Raw genomic sequence first — 23704 nt, 5'->3', positions numbered from 1 at the left:
TGAAAATAAATAACTCAAAATACGCACACACACATAGAATATACAAGTACATTTCTATGAGGATGGGCATGTGGGGAACTGTGGTCTTAATGAATGAACCACTCTAGCATTTGCCTGAAATGGTTTATGAAAACCATGGCAAACCTAAATCAGGATGGTCAAACAGAACTAATCTCATCCTCCCAAATACGTCAGCATCTTCCTACTGTCCCTGCCACATTCAGCTGGTCTCTGTTGTACAATGTTCTTTTGATAACACAACGCATGTACCTGATAACTTATAATGTAAAACAAGTATAGTAGTCCTAATGCCGTTTTCAAATAGCAACTTGTGTTCACTTCTTATTTGACACTTTTGGAAACATGCTTCATCTTAACTTATAACAAACGTAAGCAGGCTAAACCTGTAAATTGACTTTTACACTATTTTGATACAAATCAAGCATATTATTCATTCAAGTTGCCGATTAACAATTATGTGATAAGTTTTTCCAAAAGACAAGTGTTGCTGTATGGATCTAACTAAGCATGGTGGAAGTTATTCAGTGGATGCTCCTTGAATTTTTCACAGTTTATATGCCTAATATGTACAAAAATATTAGTAAGGGATTTGTTTATTTATTATTTAATAGTGGTTTTCGGAATTTACCTTACAGTTTTATTATTTAAAAAGAACATGCGAAAAAAATGATGTGCAAACACAGAAATTAGTCTACGTTATAAAAAAGTGGTCACATAAACTTTTATTTTTCCATTTACATTCGTCGCCTTCGCCAACTCACAGCCAATTTATCACCTTTCAATCTGATCCAGCGCTCGGGGAGCGCTAGGGGCGACTGTCACCACAGTCAAGAATTCTGTCAAGGAATGGGGGGCAGGGGGGAAGTTGGGATTTATCTCTGAACGCTGTAATACTTCCGAAGCTTATAATAGTTCGTGACACTACCATGTATAAAATATTGTTGTGCATTATCTGCATATCAATACAAAGTGGTTTACCTTCTTACGTGATCCTGGATTATTGCGAATATTTGCTAGTGTCACCCGCGGGAGAGATCGTAGTAGCTCTGCTGCCTTACTTAGCTTTTCACCGGCACCCATTATTCCTGCTTTAATTCTCTATTTAGTATTTACAAAACATTCTGATTTCCAAAGTATTTCTTTCCACACATAGGGCTGCTTCGAAACAGTTATCTCTGATTTCGAGAAAGAACATCACATGTGCGCAGAAATATCGTTGCGTGTGGACAGAAGATTTGCACCAAACTAAGGTGGGTGCAAACCTGGAAGTTGGAGGTTTGAGCGAAACCTCTCAAATCTGTGGGTGCAAACCACATCTGCGCAGACAAGTTGGAGCTTGTGGACAGGAGATCGCCGCAAATTTGGCGCGAAACAGCTGCTTGCTCAGTCTAGTGTTTATATTTGTGCGCACAGGGCATTAAAATGGCTGATACTCGTAAGTCTTCTCGAGAGTTTGTAAGTGAACTCATTGAAATATACAGAAACCACCCATGTTTGTAGAAGATTAAAAGTAAAGAATATAGTGACCGAGGCAAAAAGACAGCAGCATACAATTTTAATTGAAAAATTGCGGGCAGTTGACGCCTCGGCAAGCAAAGAAACGGTAATAAAAAAATAATTTCGTTGCGAACTGGCGAAATTATTTTCGAATTGATGTCGAAACTTATAATTATCTCTTAAAGCTTGTAATCCCTCATATTATGAGAAAAAATACTTGTATGAGAAGGGCAATTTCTCCTCATGAACGGCTGGCGGTAACATTAAGATTCCTACCAACAGGAAGGAGCTACAAGGATTTGGAATTTTCATCTGTAATATCGAAACAAGCATTGAGTGAAATAATACCCAACAAATGTGAAGCTATTTACGCTTTCCTGAAGGATGAGTTCATGAAGGCAAGTCAAGTAAATTAAGTCTGTCAGCGAATTGTTTACCGAAAAGAGTTATCCAAAGTTCAGAAATCTAAATGGTCCGGTGTAGGAGTAGATCAAGTATATCAGCCAACATTATGGTATTTTTATCTGCTTGGCTTTCTTAGTGATCAAGAAACGCCAAGACCAAGCAGGAGTACAAGTGAAGATGAAGTTGGAGTGTCAATGTGCGAGGAAATGGAGCACGAGGTAATGTAAAACAAAACTGGTTCACCCTGCAGTTCTCGCAGTAAATTTACGTGAGGAAACTGCTTTCGCTTTTGCAGCCACTGTCTACACCATTTTGACCGCTTTCTGTGTTTCCTGCGGTTGGTCTGAATGTTTTTTGCAACACAAGTTGCGAACACGGACCACAATAGAACTTCCTCCATTTCTATATTTCAAAATAACTGAATTAAATTTTGACGTTTACGGGGAGCATAGTCGCTTGCCACTGATATTTCATTTCTACACCGAAAGATGGCGGGCGAGTAGTAGATTGGGGTTTGTGTCGTGTGAACACACCACATTTGCAGCGATCTTTTGCATGTACAGACATCTGCGCCGATGTCTGCGCAGACAGATCGTTGCGTGTGGACCGGGCTTAGTGATGGTGTTCACCTCATAAGAAGACCACTATACTGTAGTGTTACAATACTTATTGCAACAATAATTCGTCCTCGTTTCAGATGTGAAGGCGATTAGTAGTTCTTGACAGTGTAACACTCCTTCTTGATTGCTTCTTCGTTTTATAAATTTCGTAATTTATCGAATTTCGATTTTAGGGCAGCTTCAGATATTATCAGTTACAACGGCACAAATGAAAATTAGTTTTCTTACAAAGTGCAGAATATTACTTGTACATGAAAAGCGTTTCATAATTCCTATTACAGTGTTCTTGGGATGCTACAGGAGAATTAGTAAATACAGTTTTAATAAAGGCCGAATCATGTAAACCGTCACATTAACCACAGAGGGTATTCACACTGGACGCCACGTCATGTCAACTCGAACGGTTATGGATTACTATCCGTGGTACAAAACATCGGAGTATAGTATCGGAACTGAGGAATCAACAGTAACGAAGATTTTTAATGGCCAAAGCAAATTTCATAATGGTTATTCCTGTTCAGTTTTGAATGGTAAATGACAGAGAAGTGAAAGTACGTTTCAGAACATCGACATTTGCTTGCCTGCGAAAATACATAGCCTACACATGAACACATAAAACAATATTTGTAACGGAATACGTAGAGCCTTATTACCTGACCGTTACGTTTTTTCCCACGTAACAAATAACATGTTATACAACTATATTTTTCTCCTTCGAAGGAGCTGAATTTTTTTGTCAATAGAGCGTTATATAATGAAAGTTGGTTTATCGGTTTATGTTTTTATTTGCAGAATGTAGGCATCAGCTATGTACTGTTCCTGTAAAACCTAAATCATTTTCACTTTCAGATACCTGGCCTCGGTTATGAAAGCACACTTAAAGGCAAATAATGTCCAAGCCGTCGTGGAAAATTTGCAATATTTCACGAAAGCAAATCAAAATGATAGAAATAAAGATTAAGAAACCTCAAAAGCACAAAATATACTACCATAACAAGAGTGAGAAATCTCCCAATTTAAAATACTCACTCACCAGAGACAATGAGCTCTGTCCTGTGTGTTTTACAGGAGCCCATGGCATGGACAATTGTTTCGTGTAGTCGTCCTTGGCTACTCTTCTAGGTGAAGAAGGACGTGCTCTTCAAAGTCGAGAGTGAGGTGCTTATGTGGAACAGGACAGTTTACCCCGTTCTTGTGAACGTACTTTTTTTTCACAGCCATTGTTGTAGTTGTACAAAAATGGTATGTAATGTCATAATTACACAAGGAAATGACGATGGCACCCTCTTTCCATTTTGTGTGTGTACTGTGAAGCAGGAGATTAGAGAGCATTCCTGTTTTCAAACTTATTTTATATCCAAACTGTACATTTCTGGGCACAAGCTCCTTGTCGACAATTTATCTCCTGTGTCCCTCCACAACCTCTAGAAGCCCCTAATAAGATTTCTGAACCACTCCGTGTATGTAGCGAGACATACGGTATTAGGAGGACTTTGATGTTCAAGGTTAATAATTTGCTATGAGGATTGTGATAGGTGGCAGATTTTGATTAGCCAGACTTAGTTCAGTGATGGCTGTATATCTCAGAAGCCACGAGAAATGAAAATCAAACATCATCATCGATATTCTGATCTCTGCTGATTGTGTGCATGTATTGCATGCAGTCATTGCTGTTGAGATATGAATAAGCAGTGTAGCACTAACTTCTTACACAGTGATCACCACTTTTCATTTTTAATAACTTCTTTGTAAGAATGTGTAAACACAACAGTATTGTACACTAGCAATAGAAGGAACAATGTTGTGTGGTTACAAATAAACTAGGAAACTTGGCAGTGCTTTGCAATTGCTGAATATCTGTGCGAATTGGATATACATTCTAATCTCCTTCTCCCCCCACTCTGTCTCTGTCCATCTCCTCCTTCCCACTTTCTTTGATCACCTCCTCCTCCTCCTTCTCTCTGCCTAGCAACACCTCCCCATCTCTCTTCAGATCTACTTCCCCCCTCTCTCTCCATCTGCTTCTCCCCCTTTCTGTGTCAATCTCCTCCTTCTCCTCTTTGTGTCCATTTCCTTCTCTCGCCCTGTCCATTTCCCCTGACTCACTACCTGTTCTTCAGCTTAGTTTACTGTTAAGCTTAGTTTACTGTTATTGCAAATTCAAATTCTGTAAGAGTACTCTAATCCCCATACAATAAGTCCTAACTATAACTTTCCTGTTTTCTGTAAAGAGTAGCTGTGAGAAAGACAACAAGACAAGTGTGGGTACAATTTTTCTTTAAAAATATATCTAGTGAGGAAGAATATATATGGGAGCAAGAGTTTATCCAATGGCTAAAATGCCCTGCTCTAATAGTATCTTTCTTGCAGTAATTTTAATAGAAAAGATATTTCATAATAACGCTTTCCCGATTCATATTATAATTATATTTATATATCACATCTGTTCAAAATATATAACTTGAGTCTGTCTGAATGTTCATTAGAGAATTGTGTCCGATTTTAAGTAAACAGTTCAAGGACTTATCAAGAATTTTCATAACGAATATATATATATATATATATATATATATATATATATATATATATATATAAAGAAGGAGAGAGAGATTAAGAAAATATGTAGCTAATATCTGTCTGATGTTATTAGAGTACCATACAAAAATTTGAAGTAAATCAATGAAGAATTTTTCGAGATTTTTAGTAACTACAATCTATTTTATGCATTAATATATATTTATACAATACGTTCGATTGAAAAATATATAGCCTACATCCAACCAATGTTTATTATAGTATTGTGCAAAATTTGTAAGTGGCCTGCTCAAGAATTTTACAAGACTTTTGGTACCAAAGCTTCCCTTTAAGTACTTAATGTATACTTATATATATTATAAAATTATACCTGTATCCATAAAATGTTCATAAAAGTATTGTATAAAAATTTGAATAAAATCGGTCAAGAAGTTACCAAGATTTTTGGTAACAACTCTTCCCCTATATATATTATATACATATATTTATATACATCATACATAAAAATATGGGTTAGGTCTGTCTCAATGATCATTAGACGACTGTGTAAAAATTTGAATTAAATTGTTAAGAATTTCTCGATGTTTTTGGTAATAGTGTCTCATTTTAATATATATATATATATATATATATATATATATATATATATATATATATATATAGGGTGTCCCAGCTATCTTGTCTACCCTAAATATCTCTGGAACAATAATAGCTATTGGAAAACGACTTACACTGGTATAAATGTAAGGCCGGGGCCCATGAATGTACATATTTGGAAACATTCTAAAACGAAAGCATATGTGTTTTTTAACATAAACTTATGTTTTTTTTAATGAACCTCCTATATATTTTCTTCAGCAATCCATAGCATGACAAAGCACATACACAATGGCGTTGATTGCATCGCAATATTCCCATTACATGACGAGATATTAAGACGCGAAGTTGACACTTGAAACACCCGACATGCGCTGCTAGCGCACGTCCTGAGGCTCAGGTGTGAACCCAATGCTGCCTGTAATCGAGATGTGATTGACATGTGTAATCAAACCTCCATACTTATCAAGAGGTCCAAAACGAATACGGTCTGCTGCCATCAACTCTCATAAGCACATAATGGTTTCCCTCTTGGACGTTTTACATATCTATGTACACAGTATGAACCAGTACCGATTGGTGTACACCCGTCAGGTTGTCTTATTTATACTGCACACCCAAAATAAGGTTTATCTAATGCGTTATATGACCCGTTGTGCCTGTCGCACAGGGCCTGGCTCTACCTAGTCAAGTGTCCAACGTAGTTCCCACTACTGCCACAGTTACCACTTCGCCTTGTTTCTGATTTGCGACCCATGCAAACTCCTGTACTCCACCAGCCTCCGAGCATCCCATTTGTTGTTGCTTTGGCGTGCAGTACACCGCTTGCCAATGTAGTTGTGCTTCAGAGTAATCTAAAGTGCGCGTCATACATGTTGGCGGCCGAGTTTAGGTTCGTTCTGCGCATCTGACGTCACAAAACACAGTCAGTCAATGAACAGAGAATGACGTTGCCACAGCTCAACTGCAGTGCAGAGCACGGACGAGTGTCTTCAGTTTCAGAATCGTTCAGTCATAAATAAAGTAACTGAACAAAAGCAATGTCTTGATAGCAGACTTTCTTTTATAGAAAGTTTGGAAAAAGCATTATTTATACCAATTGCTTCATATTATATTAATTAATTAAACCAAACAAGCAATAAGCTTCCTAATGAAGGTGACAGCAAGGAAAGGTGTTTGTATCATTCTCACTAACCGCTTTTTCGCAATAAAGAACAGCGGTAATTGTTTATTTCGTGTTGTACTTCGACGAAACGTAATTCATAGTCATACCAACAGTGTTTCTCGGTATTTTATGTGATATTTGAAAGTCCCATTGACCGGCGAGCGGCGTTAGCGTAATAGTTATAGTGTGAGTCTGTTGTGTGAAAGGTTCTGAGTTCTAACCTTGATCGGTGCTAAATATTTTCTTTATTTTAAAAAACAATATCGAAGTGTCTTACTTCACAAATTTTAATCGTTTGAATGTAATTTTTAGAAATTTCTAGTGGCAACTAAAATCGACCATACGGAAAGTATACGCTATGGAGTTTTTCTCTGCAAACTATTAAAAATTTCGTGCAGTGGTTTACTACATCTAATGCCGCACAATAACTGCGTTAAACATCGAAACATAATTAAGTCATTTATGGTGGGAAGGTATCAGTCAAGAAGATGTGTAAAAATAAAATTTTTGGGCCAAATAGTTTTTGTGAAATCGAATGATGAAGTTTGTCAAAGCAGTCGAAACACCATGTGTCTGCACAGGCGAACAGTGCAATGATGACAAAATCGCGCACATTGCGGAATGCGGGGAGCACGTCTCTGTAGCAGCGAAAGGGTTAATGCGGCCGTGGTGGCTTTTACTTCATAAACTGCGCGCTCCCCCCTAAACGTAACTTTGCGAACTAATATATGGCGCTGCTTCTCTTGGCGCATACAACTGGCAACGCAGCAATCTCCCACGTCTGGGCGGGCATGCGCGAACCGCCAAGTTAAAAGAATTGAACTATAGTGACGGCACGGAGGTAGTACACATTGTGAATAAACGTTGTGTTGTGGAACTTATACTGTACAGTATAATGTACACGCCTGAAGATATGGTAGAAATGCTGCTGATCTATAGAGAATGTACATTGATGGGAAATACGTTATGAGATTGCTTGTTTGTTGATAGTACTGCTAGCGAACATTATGATTATTAAGTTAATATGTCTGTTTTCTACCCTACCCTACCCTAGCTGTTCAGGCAGAACGACTGCACAGAAGACAATTCCCTGACAAGCCATCGCCTCCGCGCCGGATGTTTGGTCGTCTCGCATCTCGTCTACGTGAAACGGGAAGCTTAAATCCATGAACGTGCTGAAGTTGCTGTACTCGCTACCATAGCTGTGAAACCTCAAATCAGCACACGTCAAATTGAACGTGAAGTTGGTGTGTCGAAATCAAGTGCACAGCGTATTCTTAAACGTCATAAATTTCATCCTTACAATGTTCATTTACACCAGAATCTTCATGGAAATGACTTCCGCTATAAGGTAACATTTTGTCGGTGGGCTCAGCAAAAACTTCTGACTAATCCAAATTTTTTTTGTAGATGTTGTCTTTACCGACGAGGCATCATTCTCCAACAAAGGAACTGTCAATATGAGGAATATGCATTATTGGTCCCTAGACAATCCAAAATGGCTCCATCAGGTAGAACATCAATGTCTGTGGAAAGTTAATGTTTGGTGTGGGATTATTGGAGATACTGCTATCGGCCCTTTCTTTATAAATGGCATCCAAAATGGCAGACAATACTCCAGATTTATACGACACAATCTTCCTGTTCTCTTGGACACAATACCTCTGAACCGGAGAATGGTCATGTATCAGCATGACTGATGCCCTGCACGTAACGCCTTACGAGCACGATGACATCTGAACTGTAAGCTCCCTGGTAGGTGGATTGGACGAGGTGGCCCTGTTAGGTGGCCTGCCCGATCTCCAGACCTTACACCGCTGGATTTGTTTCTTTGGGGAGCAGTGAAGGATGCTGTTTATGAACCAACAACACCAGAGGACATGAAGCGATGCATTATTGATGCTTGTATGGCCACCAAAGAGGAAACAGTAGCACGAAGTAAGGCATCCTTCATCGGCAGAGTGACACTATGTATGCAAGCCAATGGACATCACTTTGAGCATGAAATGTGAACGCTATGTTAGTATGCAGTGCTGGTGTCACAGTGAAAGTTTCTACCAAGGGCCATTTTACCCAGTGGTGTTAAGAAACAATTGTTTGCAACAATTTGTCATTTAAAGCATTAGATAAACATAACATTGATAATTATGTGATAATAAAACTAATTGGTTAAACATGTTTACATTCATCTTCTATATCGTACCTGAACTTCCCAAATCAAAACTTTTATCTAAACAACAGTAAAACTTTTAGTCCATTTTCTCGTTTCACTAACACCATCAACATGAATTTTACTATTACAAGTGAATGATTAACTGTCACTTGCGCTAGATCTGCAGTAGAGTAAAGTTTTAACGTTGAACAGCATTTCCTTTTTAGTAACGCATTAACGATAAGCGAAGCTAACTTTGTGACTAACGTTGCAGTACACAGATATGTTACAGAACCACATCACCCCTAGCATATGGGATAAATACCTGCTGGAATGTACGACTTTAATGCAGGATGGCAGCAGACCGTATTATTCGTTTCGGACCTAGTATGGAAGTATGGAAGTGTGATTACGCATGTCAGTCACATCACAATTACGGGCAGGATGGGGTTCACGCCTGAGCCTCAGCTCGTGCGCTAGCAACGCATGTCGGGTGTTTCAAGGGTCAACTTCGCGTCTTAATATCTTGGGATGAGATTAGATTAGATTAGATTAGATTAATACTTGTTCCATAGATCATGAATACGACACTTCGTAATGATGTGGAACATGTCAGGTTAATGAAAGATGTCTGTACAAGATATTACATTACACAAAATATTGCATGACACTAATGCTTAAGTTAGTTTTTTTCCCTCCCTTAATTTATATCTAAAAATTCAGCCAATGAGTAGAAGGAGTTGTCATCTAGAAATTCTTTTAATTTATTTTTAAATGTTGGTTGACTATCTGTCATGCTTTTGATGCTGTTTGGTAGGTGACCAAAGACTTTTGTGGCAGCATAATTTACCCCCTTCTGTGCCAAAATCAGATTTAACCCTGCATAGTGAAGATCTTCCTTTCTCCTGGTGTCATAACTATGCACACTGCTATTACTTTTGAACTGGGCTGGATTATTAACAACAAATTTCATAAGTGAATATATATACTGTGAGGTTACTGTGAGGATCCCTAGATCCTTAAATAGATGTCTGCAAGATGACTGTGGGTGGGCTCCAGCAATTATTCTGATTACACGTTTTTGAGCAATGAGTACTTTTCTACTCAACGATGAATTACCCCAGAATATGATACCATACGAAAGCATGAATGAAAGTAGGCATAGTAAGCTAATTTACTGAGATTCTTATCACCAAAATTTGCAATAACCCTAATAGCATACGTAGCCGAACTCAGACGATTCAGCAGACCATCAATGTGTTGCTTCCAGTTTAAGCTCTCATCAATGGACACACCTAAAAATTTTGAAAATTCTACCTTAGCTACAGACTTCTGTTCAAAGTCTATATTTATTACTGGAGTTGTGCCATTTACTGTACGGAACTGTATATACTGTGTTTTATCAAAATTTAAAGAGAGTCCGTTTGCTGAGAACCACTTAATAATTTTGTGAAAAACATCATTTACAATTACATCACTTACTTCTTGGTTTTTGGATGTTATAACTATACTTGTATCATCAGCAAAAAGAACTAACTTTGCATCTTCATCAATATGGAAATGTAAGTCATTAATGCATATCAAGAACAGTAAAGGACCTAAGACCGAACCCTGTGGGACCCCGTGCTTGATAGCCCCCCAGTTTGAGGAATCAGCTGTTATATTAACATTATATGAACCACTTATTTCAACTTTCTGCATTCTTCCAGTTAAGTATGAATTAAACCATTTCTGCACTGCCCCCCTCAAACCATAATGATTTAGCTTATCTAGAAGAATTCCATGATTTACACAGTCAAAGGCCTTTGAGAGATCACAAAAAATACCAATGGGTGATGTCCGGTTATTCAGAGCATTTAATATTTGATCAGTGAAAGCGTATATAGCATTTTCTGTTGAAAAGCCTTTCTGAAAACCAAACTGACATTTTGTTAGTACTTTATTTTTACATATATGGGAGGCTACTCTTGAATACATTACTTTCTCAAAAATTTTTGATAGAGCTGTCAGAAGAGAGATTGGGCGATAGTTGTTGACATCCGACACATCCCCCTTTTTATGCAATTGTTTTACAATGGCATATTTCAGTCTATCGGGGAAAACACCCTGCTCCAAAGAGGTATTACATACGTGGCTGAGAATCCTATTTATCTGTGGGGAACAAGCTTTAAGTATCTTGCTGGAAATGCCATCAATTCCATAAGAGCTTTTACTTTTCAGTGAGTTTATTATTTTACTGATTTCAGAGGGAGAGGTTCGTGGAAATACGGTTGTTTCAAACTGCAAAGGTATGGCCTCTTCTATTAGAAGTCTTGCCTCTTCTAGTGAAGATCTAGATCCTACTTTCTCCACAACATTTAAAAAATGATTATTGAAAATATTTCCAATTTCAGATTGTTTGTTAGTACACTTGTCATTCAGTTTTATGGCACTAAACTCTTCCTGTGCTCTTGGTTGCCCTGTTTCCCTTTCAATAATATTCCAAATTGCTTTAATTTTATTATCAGAGTTACTGATCTCAGACATGATACACATGCTTCTGGACTTTTGAATAACTTTGAAACGTCCCCTTAGAAAAATTGTACAAGAGTGTGCTTAAACTGACACACAATATTTTTAGCGCAACGCAATCTAACTTCCAAAAATCCCTACGAAAGAATGGCCCTGACTAACATTAACCTATACGTTTCACAAATCACTTACCTCACAAAAATCTTCGTTACTCAAGCTACTACAACACAGCGAGCACCACTACTGCCAGCTAAATAAAAGATTCAAACTATGGAAGGCACTAACTACTGATAGGTATAGTTAGCAAATGAAAGATTTTAATAGAGAACAAACAGTGTATTTACCTTAATAGTCAAAATATATATGGTGGTTCATGACATCCAGTCTTACAAATTACAAAACTCCACCATCTCTCTCCCCACGTCCACCACTGCTGGCGGCTCACCTCCAACTGCGCAACGCTACGCGCTGTTAGCATCCAGCTGCCGCTGCCCAGCACTACAATGGCAGACAACAATGCAAACCAGCCACAGACTGCACACGGCACAGCCAGTGATTTTTCATACGGAGCGCTACGTGGCGGCGGCGTTACCAATATAAGAACCTAAACAGCCTACTTACATAACCCCCATGCTCTCCACAAAAAAATTTACAAATTGTTTTGGGCAGTGGCCAATACAGATTTGAAATTTTTTTTCGTAATTATGATTACAATAGCAAAGAAATCAAATGCACACATTTATTGATACAATGTTGGGCAAAAGGTAAAATTTTCTCACAGTCCATAAAGACAGTCCTGATCATTCATCACAGTAAAATAGCAGTGTTTTTCTCAAAGTCTGAGCAGTAAAAGAGAATGCACACGGAAGTAGTGGATTTCCATGCAGTCTTGAAGTAGTGTAGTCCTTCCAACGGAAAGACAGTGCTGACTCTTGACATGCTGACAGGTAATGTGGCACAACAGAGCAAACCCACTGCAGAGTCAGTCGAAGTTTTGAAGAATATTGGTAGGTTGGCCATCACAGAGCAGACCCACTGTAGTCCTAGTAGAGATTATGGTATTGATGGGCCATCAAAGATGCAGACCCACTATTGTCCTTGTAGAGACGGCCAGCAGCCATCTGTTGCGACTTTGCAGGTGCACAATCACCATCGAAGAGTCTTGCGGAGAATATAGCAAGTCCATAAACCACCACTTGTCCACTCGCAAAGAATTTGTTTGAAATGTCTTTAGAGCCAGCAATGCTGTTGTCCAGTCCCTTGCTGAATTAGTAACACACATACAAACACTATCAGTCGCTACTTCTCACATATTGTCCATATGACCAACAGAAATGTGTGCAGTGAAATGTAATTTACAAGTTACTTAATTTGATGAACTGGTGTCAATTACAATCTTATAACATGAGAATACAATAACAAAGCTACAAAATACATCATTAAAAACATAATAATACAGATAACATTTGCAGTAATACAGGCTTTACAAAAGAATCGAAATAACAAATACATCAGTGTTACAGGAATTATGACATAAGTACATACATAAAAGATCAAAATAACTTTTGAAACATCAACTTCACACATGAGCATTAGAACAAAACAGAACAAATAATGGCTAAACATCTTTACGAAGTAAATAACATATTATTAATGCAAATTATATTTGAGGGTAACAGTATTCCTCATCATAGTGAATGTAGCTTAGTATTAGAAGAGAAAAAATTCTATGAAACAGTAGACAGAGACAGAAAGAAAATAAATACACAAGGGTACACAAACACATAGTGTGATAACACAAAAGGAAAGGACAGGGTTTGTTTTCAGGGTAACATTTGGTACTCCAGTCCCACCCAAAACTTCATACCATTGATTGCCCCTCTTATTTCAACATTTGCTCCAGCCAAAAAAAATCCTATCCAAGCATGCTTTCTGTATTCTGTTCTCATCTTCTTTCAAAAATAGTTTTTCTCCATTTTACACTACTTGTTTGGCCAAACCATTTTCTTATAACTTCTCAATGCTTTTCTTCCAATTCATCATAGTTAGTTTCTTATATAGTCTACCCCCTTTTAAGCTAACTTAAACCTACTAAGCTCAGATGCTAAACTAAGGGACGAGGCAATGCTGCAGCACAAAACCATTAACACAAACAGCAATGACCAAAAAATGGCAATGGGCAAAGCAAGCTACAGTAAATTTAAATTACCAAGCAATGCAACATTACAACTGATATGAACCAATGTGCCGCAACAAGAAAAATAAATCAGTAGTAAAACTAGCTTATCAGAGTAATACAAAGTGAAATTTAGTAGCACTATGCCTGGCAAACAGCAGCAGCAAATACAATAACTTATATCTAAACATGACAAAGCTCAAGCAGAAAAATATTACACTAAAGACAACAATGCAGATAAGGGAAATGTATATTCACATCTTAATGTCTATATGATTAAAGTGATGCACCACAAAAACTTATTGTAAAAAAAAATATTACCATGTTCTTGAAAAGAAAATTCTGTATGCAATTCCTGCCAAGGGAAATGTCTTTTTGAGCTCCTTCGTTTTTTTTAAGTACATCATAAAGTTATTATTTACTGGATCTGTAGACATAAAATATTTATATTAGTACATCCATTAAATTTTATAGTAACCAATGCTGCAGTGCAGCTAGAAACTAGATATTAAACAAAATAGGCAAAGCAAGGCGTGGACGTCATTCGCTTGCCATATGGCGTTTCATAGTGCAGTAAACAATCATCCAACTAGCAAGACAATAGACATGAAATGTTTCTCATCATTTCATTTCAGTAAATATCATAAATTAAGAATTCTACAGTGTAATCATGTTTTCAAGTTTTGGCGTGTTGTATTTGCAATGCTTTCTACAAAGGAATGTTAATAGCGAGGTTAATCGCCTCCTTTTTTCTCCAGCTGTGCTTCTGAAAAGCACACACTAATGACTTTTTTTTGTCAGGTGGTTGTCGCGCAGCTGGGTGCCCACGATGCATTACGTGCAGGTGGTCACTTAACTATCTTACCGAAATATTTACAACACCAGTTTCCGCTACAGCGGCAGTCTCATATAAAAAATTTCACAGGTCAAAAATTTGCGTTACAAATGTGTAGAAAATAAAATCCTATAAATATTATAGTGTCCAAAAAATTTTCGTCGGCATTGTAATACATTCACGCATTTTCATACATTTGATAAATCTTAAAGTACGATTCTCGGTTTCCAACATCCTTTTTCACAAACCAAAGTCCCTAACCACTATTCATTATTCCTTACCTTATTACACATATACATATTCGTCGACACTTCTTCAATATTTCATCATAACAGATATGTAGCATAACCAAATAACTCATATAGCATCAGCTTATACATACCTCAGCAGCATACTTCACATCGTCTTCGTAATAATAACATCATAACACCTCAGTCAAATCTCAAAAACGTCATAGCTTTCAGCAATAATTTCAAAAAATAAAATAAATTCTCTGCTCATGTCAAAAGTGTCATCTACCTCAAACGTACTTTAAAAATCATGATCTCATACCAAATATGTCATTCAAAGCTCTTATAGTATCACAATGGTTCTGAAAAAATATGAACAGTTCACAAAGTACAGACAAAATACAATTTCATAAGTGTCACGTTATCCAACGGTGTAATTACGTCTGTCACCGATGTAGTAAAATTAATATTTGCCTCTCTCAGTTAAATGATCAGATAGCTGTGTAATTTATGTGTTAGAGAAATATGGTACCGATATGTAAAGTTGTATAAGCAAATACCACATCAGCTAGGGCTCCTTGTGCTACCCAAACACATGGTACACAAAGTAAGCGTGTACCCCCCTGAGGATTAATGTAATTATATCCTCAGGTGTTACAGATTACAGCAATGGATTGAAATGTATCACGGAAAATCTTTGTATCATTGAACTTCAAATATCTTTAAAAATAAATGTTTTAAGTACAAAATTAATCACTCAAATACGCGTATTGTAGCACTAAACTGTGCATCTTGTTGTAAGATAATCTCTGTGGAAGGGTCGTAGTTATCGTCCTCCGAAAGCTAAGTTCTACAGAAGTCAATGTACTGACCTCATGATAAACAAAAGGAAATGCTTTGCGTATAGATATTGTAGTTACTACGCTTATTGCCGTGATGAAGTAAGTACTGTACTGTAACGTATTGTTGTGCTACAGCAAAGGCTGTCTCATTGTAGCTATACCACAAAGTTACTATTAAAACATGTTTTCCTTTCCAGAAGAATTCAGAAAAACTGTGCAGATATAAAACAGATACACCGCAAAAGCACAATGTAAATTGTGTCACACATTAGTAGCGTCGTGATATAATCGTGTAGCTATCAAAGAAACCAAATGCTAAGTCATCTTTAATCTCACAGAAAGTACTTCAAATAAAGAATGTCTTTTCAACTAAACCAAAATGTTGCATTAAAATCTCATTAACAGTATATGTTCTAAGTATATAAGTCTTATAGTCGTTACGTAATAGTGCAACTGACAAGCACGAATGTACAAATACAACACTGTGTCGTTTGTTCACTACAACAATGCATTCGTAATTTCTGTTTAAATAAGTTCTCTTGGTTCTTGAGATGGATATTAAACTTCAAACATTGTTGCATGTTAACAGTTTCTCAGTGTGACAAAGCATACTAGAAATGTGAAGTGAAATGTTTTATGGCAAAGACAAAGTTAAAAAGCAGATTATCTTTCAATAAACAGTTTTACTTGTGAAATGTAGTACAATCCTTTACTCTTCCTAGTGCTCAGAGTTAACTTGAACGCAATTATCATGCGGTATACGTCGGTAAAGAATACTGGAATTTTTCTCAAGGTTAGCGTCTATGTTATTTTTGTCTGAGCCAGCTGGCGCACGCGGCTTCCTGCGGTGCGAGTCATTGTCTGTCTCTTTGTTGGCGCGCGTCGTTATTGGGATTAGGAGACCTAACTTCTACAAATTCACCTTGTCGAGAGTGCCCTGCTCTGTTTGAATCCCGCCAGTTCTGCTGCAATTCAGGTCTGTCGTTACGATCATATCGTCTGTCGTCATGTCGGTAGATTCCATACTTTCTTTCTTGTCGGTCACGTGGTGGAGAATTTCTCTCTTAATCGTAACTGCGCGCTGGTCCGTTGCGTCTAAAGTTATTCTGTCTCCCTTGATAATAATTATTTTGGTACCCATATTGTCTGTTTCTCTGATTGTCTCTGTGATAGTCACTACTGCTGAGAGGTGATCTTTCCCTGTAATTATTATTACTCTGCCAACGGTTGTCATACGGGTGGTGTCTGTTTTGGTCACGATTTGTGTTGTGAGAATAGCCTTGTCGTGTCCAGTTATTATTTCTTTCGTCGCGGAATTGCGACGGATGTGACCTGTAATTGTTGTGTTCCTGTTTTCGCGTTGTGCGATTGTCAGTGTCAACTTCTAATTCTTGTAAGAGTCCCTGAAAAGCTTCAATGTCGTCTTTGCAACTGCCTGCCAAAATAATATGCTGTAAATGTTCAGGCAATTTGATTTAGCAAATGCGGATGAGTTCTGACGGGCTGTATGGGTTTGAAAGATACTGATTCTTATGTAACATGTCTTCAAAATATTTCACAAGACTTGAAAATTCAGATTGTTCGGAATTCTTCATCATTATGATGCCATGTTTTACTCGGTCTTGTGTGGCTTGAGACCAATATGCTGAGAGGAAGGCATGGTAAAATTCTCCTTCATTGTGGCAATCGTGAATACCCGATCGCATTCTGACAGCTGGTTCATTCTCCAAGTAGCCACACATAAATTCTAATCTGTGCTCTAGTGACCAGTTGGGAGGAAAACAATGAGAGAATTGATGAAGCCACGCTTGTGGATGAATTTCGTTGCCAGAATTCTTAAATGTTTTGAATTTAAGTGTAGTAATGAACAGCTTATAGTCAAAATCATCGTGTCGGCGGTTCGCATGTCGGTCATTGTTACCTCGTTTCGGCGGTTCCATCTCAAAATTCGGTGTACTTTGCCAATTTCTTTCATAATCTCCAAAGTGCTCTGTGTTATTATTTTGCGGCAGTTCCGTATTTTTATGTCCCTCTTCCCGTATTGGAGTGCGAGTGTCCTCTGAAATACGTGTTTCTTGTATTACCTGTGTCAGCTGATCTTGTACTTCCCGGATTTCTCTTTGGTGTTGCGTATTAATTTGATTCTGATTTTGTTTGAATTTCCTAATTTGTTCGAACTCTTCTGTGTCATTAAAGACAACCGGTTTTGTGTCATTCAGATTATCATCTACCTTCGTAGATAAATTATTTAGCTGATCCGTAAGTTCAACTACTTTCTCTGATAATGAACTAATGTCCTCCATGTGTCTTTCAGAACCAATTTTCAGAGTATCTACTGTGTCCTTTAAGTTCGCTTGAGTTTTTGCAAGTTGTGTAACCGAATCGGTAGATGTAACTGAGTCAATTTTAGCTTGCAAGGTCTCATGATTTTCATGAACAATAGTTTGCAGTTCTTTTATGGCTGCTTCGTGATTCTCTAATGCATTTTCATGCCGCGAAAAAATAGGTTGGAAATGCTCACAAATTTGTGTTTTTACGTCATTACAGACTTTTTGACATTTCGATTCGATTTTATGTAATTCAGTAGTTAAATCTTCATGTGTTTGTTCAAGCGTATGTTCCACTGAGTCTAACTTTTGGAGCTTTTGTTCCATTGCGTCTAACTTTTGAAGATTTTGTTCCACTGTGTCTAACTATTGAACCTTTTGCTGTGTTTGTCTCTGATTTTGTTCCATTGTGTCTAACTTTTGAAGATTTTGCCCCATTTTTTTCTGATTTTGTTCCATTTGTTGCATTAATTGCAATAACAATGTATTAGTGCCTGGAATCTGTTTTTCTATGCTTTTTGGCAGTGCATTTTCACCGGCAACATTTACATTTTGACAGGCAGAAAATGTGTCTTTACTCATTTGAGAAAACGGTCAGGACCCATAACCTAAGTCTACAATATTTGCAATATTGTGTTCTGTCATTTCGGGTTCCTGAGGCGAGCTGTTGCCGACTGATCGATCGATAATTGTTCCCTGTTCACTACTTGTTTCATTGTCTACACCATTATTTGCCGCCCGCTCCATTTCCCTATGCACAATTACCAAATTACTACTTCGAATGTATGTTAATTCACTGATAAGCGACGCTTGTCGTCACTATTATTTCTCAGTTTACTTTGGAGCCTAGTGTTACGTTTTTCACACGCCATTATTGTCACAATATTTCACACGATAACACATAAAAGCACAATTTGAAGAGCAAAAATAAGAGAACACATTAACATAGCACTGAAAATAATATCTAGTTAATTGCAAGCGAAGCTGCGAAATACTTGGTGCAAATCTACATGCATGCCACAAATGTTTTACTGTACAACAATGAAAGACTGCAACTACAAAGGAAATTCTCTCTATGATTACGCGCTAGCAATAAACAAAGGCTACACTAACTACACAAACCACAAGAAAAAATCAGAAGATTCCAGTGAGGTATCCTTGGCTAAGGGTCGCCATATGAAACGTCCCCTTAGAAAAATTGTACAAGAGTGTGCTTAAACTGACACACAATATTTTTAGCGCAACGCAATCTGTCTTCCAATAATCCCTACGAAAGAATGGCCCTGACTAACATTAACCTATACGTTTCACAAATCACTTACCTCACAAAAATCTTCGTTACTCAAGCTACTGCAATACAGCGAGCGCCACTACTGCCAGCTAAATAAAAGATTCAAACTACGGAAGGCACAACTACTGATAGGTATAGTTAGCAAATGAAAGATTTTAATAGAGAACAAACAGTGTATTTACCTTAATAGTCAAAATATATATGGTGGTTCATGACATCCAGTCTTACAAATTACAAAACTCCGCCATCTCTCTCCCCACATCCAACACTGCTGGCGGCTCACCTCCAACTGCGCAACGCTACACGCTGTTAGCATCCAGCTGCCGCTGCCCAGCACTACAATGCCAGACAACAATGCAAACCAACCACAGACTGCACACGGCACAGCCAGTGATTTTTCATACGGAGCGCTACGTGGCGGCGGCGTTACCAATATAAGAACCTAAACAGCCTACTTACAACTTTTCTTAGTACCGCACAATAGTTTTTATAATATTGAACAATTTTGGGGTCAGTACTCCCTCTTGCTGTTAGATACAGTTCTCTTTTATGGTTGCAAAATATTCTTACTCCTTTAGTTAGCCAAGGTTTTTTATAGGTTTTCTTGGAATTATGTTTCACTGTTTTCTTGGGAAAACAATTTTCAAATACCCTTAAAAATGTATCATGAAATAACTTATATTTCAAGTTTGCATTGGGTTCCATATACACTTCCCAGTCTAGCTCCTTTAGTCTTTCCCTAAAGTTTGTAGTATTTATATTGTTAATTGAACGCACTGCTTTGAAATTCTGATTTGATATACTGCATGGAGCTATGCCATGTACTGTAACTAGCTGTGCACCATGATCTGAAAGACCATTCTCAACAGGATAAGCATTTATGTCCTTAAACTTATCTTGGTCTATAAAAAAGTTATCTATCAATGTACTGCTGTTCTTTGTTATCCGAGTAGGAAAATCAATGACGGAGCTCAAATTGAAAGAACTGATTAATACTACAAGGTCATTATTCCTATCACACTCTTTCAGGGAATCAACATTGAAATCCCCACAAATGATAATTTGCTTCCCCCTGTCTGACAGATAGCACAACAAAGCATCCAAGTTTTCTAGAAATAGCTGGAAATTCCCTGAGGAGGACCTATACACTGTTACAATTATGAAAGTGCCATCATTTAGTTTTAGTTCAGTGGCACATGCTTCCATATGTTGCTCTACACAATTTTTTTTAGTTTCTAAATGTTTTGCGCTGTGGAAGCTTTTGACATATATGGCAACTGCTCCTCTCATCATATTATCTCTACTTACATGTGTAGCTAATTTGTACCCATTGATGCTAACCTTTTGCATATCAGTGACAATGTGATGCTCTGATAGGCATAGTACATCTATTACATTCTCAGTTTCTATATCTTCTAAACAAAACAGAAGCTCATCAATTTTATTCTTCAATCCCCCAATATTTTGATGAAATATACTAACATTTTTCATTTTACTTTTGTGAGTATCTTGAACTTTTTTAACATCTTTAGTACTTGCCTGGCTGAGTTTCCCACTGGACACTGATCTTACACTAAAAAAGAGTTACCACCATGAGATGTAGTTCCTCCCCCCTTTAAATTTCCTGCTATCAGCCCAGCCAGTTTACCCTTCCCTTTCTTGTTGAGGTGTAGGCTATGTCTAGTATAGTCCCACCTACAGAGTGAATCAACAGGAACCACACCAATGTGTGACCTCGCATCAGATCCAAGTAGCCGTTCCAACTCCAAATTAACTCTCCTGACAGAAGAGCTCAAATGAGGCTGGTCATGGCGCTCTAGAACCGACACAAACCCAACACTGGTATGACTCGATGCTGATGCAATATTTGCCAGGTCACACTCTATGCTGTACCCCGGATCTCTGTCAATACTGTTGCCCGGCCCACCCACAATAACCACGGTATCTTCCTTAGTAAAGCCTCTACATAGTGAACCTAAATCCTCTGTAACCTGCCCCAGTCCAGCACTAGGTTTGAAAAAACTTGTGACCTGGTGTTCTGACCCTAATTCATCCTGCAGAAGTTGGCCCACACCCCTAGCATGCGAACTACCTAGCAACAAGACTTTCTTTCTCTTTGCACACTTCCCTACCTTCTTATTCAATTTGCTGCTGAAAGCTTGTTGAGCCCTGTCTACATCTACTTCTGTGAGAGGCTCATCAGTTTCCGACTGAGGCAACAGGTCAAACCTATTTTGTACGTTACTAACAAAGCTGTCAGAAGAATTTCTTGGTCCGTTCCTTATGCCTGTTGCCACTTCCCACCCCTGTTTACCCTTCTCCCTCCTTAACCTGCACAGTTCTCGTCTAGCCTCATCTAACTCAGCCTGAAGGGCAGCAATTTTCCCCTCCTGTTCCACAATCTTTCTATCTCTACTGCATAGCCTACAGAACCACTGATGAGTCTCGCTCATTTTCCCAATTCCCACGCCACTACAATCTCCCCAATGAAAAAAGTTATTACATCCATCACACCAGACCCCGGAGCTAACGATTCTACGGCACGTCAGGGACTTTACACTCATGGTACAAATCGATTTTAGTGACAGAAAGACAATTAAGTTACCGGAAAACAATGAAAATACGTGTACAAAAAATTAGGCCCACTCGCGACAATGTAAACAATGGTTCAGAAGTTTCTTACTGGAAATTACTTAAGAGATGACGATACTCTACAGATATAAAGGGGCAGCAAACGTATTTGGCACACTAAACTATCAGTAAATGCACTTAAAATTGTGGTATGTAGTTTAATCTGAAAGCTCAAAAGTTCGGCCTGGCCGCGATATGTAAACAAAACGAACTTTGCCTGATTACTGTGAAAATACGCGAGTCAGACAAAAACTTTTAATGGTACGCTTGAAGAGCACTATAATTAACGTAATAAATTAGTTTAAAGTGTTAGAAACAGTTTATTACTACTAAAATTACTTATCTTGTACGGGAGCTGTGACTCAAACGTCTGTATAGCAGGCGCAGGGCTATGGAATATTGCGATGCAATCAACGCCATTGTGTATGTGCGTTGTCATGCTATGGATTACTGAAGAAAAAATATAGGAGGTTCATTTAAAAAAAGCATAAGTTTGTGTTAAAACACACATATGCTTTCGTTTTATAATGTTTCCAAGTATGTACATCCATGGCCCCAGCCCTACATTGATACCAGTGAAAGTCGTTTTCCAATAGCTATTATTGTTCCAGAGATATTTTGGATGGACAAGATAGCCAGGACACCATATATATATATATATATATATATATATATATATATATATATATATATATATATATATATATATATATACTAGGTCTGTATCAATGTTCATTATAGCACCTTGTAAAATTCTGATAACAATGTTTCCTCTGCATATAGTACATATATATTTATAACCTATGCCTGTCCAATTATTTGGTGTGTCGTGTAAAAATGTTAAGTAAATTGATGAGAACTATTCGAGATTTTTGCCAACAACATTTCTCCTTTATAAAATCTTCTTTTTCTCTTTCTTCACATCATGTAATTGGCAAATTGCCTGTTACGGTACTTCAGTTCTTTCCTTATATCTTCATTTTTTATCGTATCTTGTACATCATTCCACTCTTCTCAGAAATCTGATTTCTTAAGCCTGTATTCTACTTGCTTGGCATCTTTTTGTTATCCATGCTTTAGTTTCACAAGTAAGGATGTAAATTTAGTTAATCTTTGGTCCATATCATAGTTATATTCGTAAGCAATGTTAGATCTTAGGTATTTAAAATTCTATTCTTGATCCAATATTTCATTATTCAAGACTATTCGAGATCTTACTGATAGTCTGTCCTGTAATGGCATCACTTTAGTTTTATCTGCCGACAATGTTATGTTATAATACCTGCTGAAACTTATTACTCCTATCTTCATTCTCTGTAATCAGAGTAAGGTCGTCTGCACATAAAATTACGTTCAGTCCAGTGACATGATCTAAAATAACTCCAGATTCTTACTAGCATTTATGAGGTCAGACGGATAACCTCCTTCAGCCATGATATTCCATAGCATTTCTCTATTCACTTTCTCAAAATCCACGAAAGGAAGGAGGGTTTCCCTATTAAATTCTTGTCTTATTTCTATAACTTCTTGCAGTATAAAAACAGTGTAAATAGTTGACCATCGTTTACTAAAACCTAATTATTCTTCAGATATTACATTTTCGAAGATATTTTTAGGTCTTGCATTCAGGATTTTGGCATGTAATTTATACACTGAATCCAGGAGGCTAGCACCTTGATAGTCACTACATTTATTTTTACTGTCCCTTTCTGGTACTTTCTTATTTCTCTAACACTGATTAAATGTGTGAAGATGCCTTAGGTGTAGAAACAACTCTCCACATTTCCACAGTTCCATATTAATACCATCTGAAGAAGTGGCTTTCGTATTTTTTGTAGCTTTTAGAGCTTCTGTCAATTCTCACACATC

At 37.6% G+C, this 23704-nt stretch overlaps 1 protein-coding gene across 1 annotated transcript in view; it reads right to left on the bottom strand.

Moving 5' to 3' along the window:
* The window catches only part of LOC126272637 (39S ribosomal protein L15, mitochondrial), a 55751-nt gene extending 54552 nt beyond the window's left edge, over positions 1-1199 (bottom strand). Inside the window, exon 1 of the mRNA XM_049975611.1 lies at positions 1000-1199. Within this exon, the coding sequence (XP_049831568.1) occupies positions 1000-1101 (102 nt within the window). The 5' untranslated portion in view covers positions 1102-1199. The remainder of the gene's footprint in view (positions 1-999) is intronic.
* Positions 1200-23704: the final 22505 nt, after the last annotated feature.

This window comes from Schistocerca gregaria, chromosome 5 (genome assembly GCF_023897955.1).
Source record: "Schistocerca gregaria isolate iqSchGreg1 chromosome 5, iqSchGreg1.2, whole genome shotgun sequence".
Taxonomy (NCBI): domain Eukaryota; kingdom Metazoa; phylum Arthropoda; class Insecta; order Orthoptera; family Acrididae; genus Schistocerca; species Schistocerca gregaria.
This window is presented reverse-complemented; position numbering and strand designations above follow the sequence as displayed.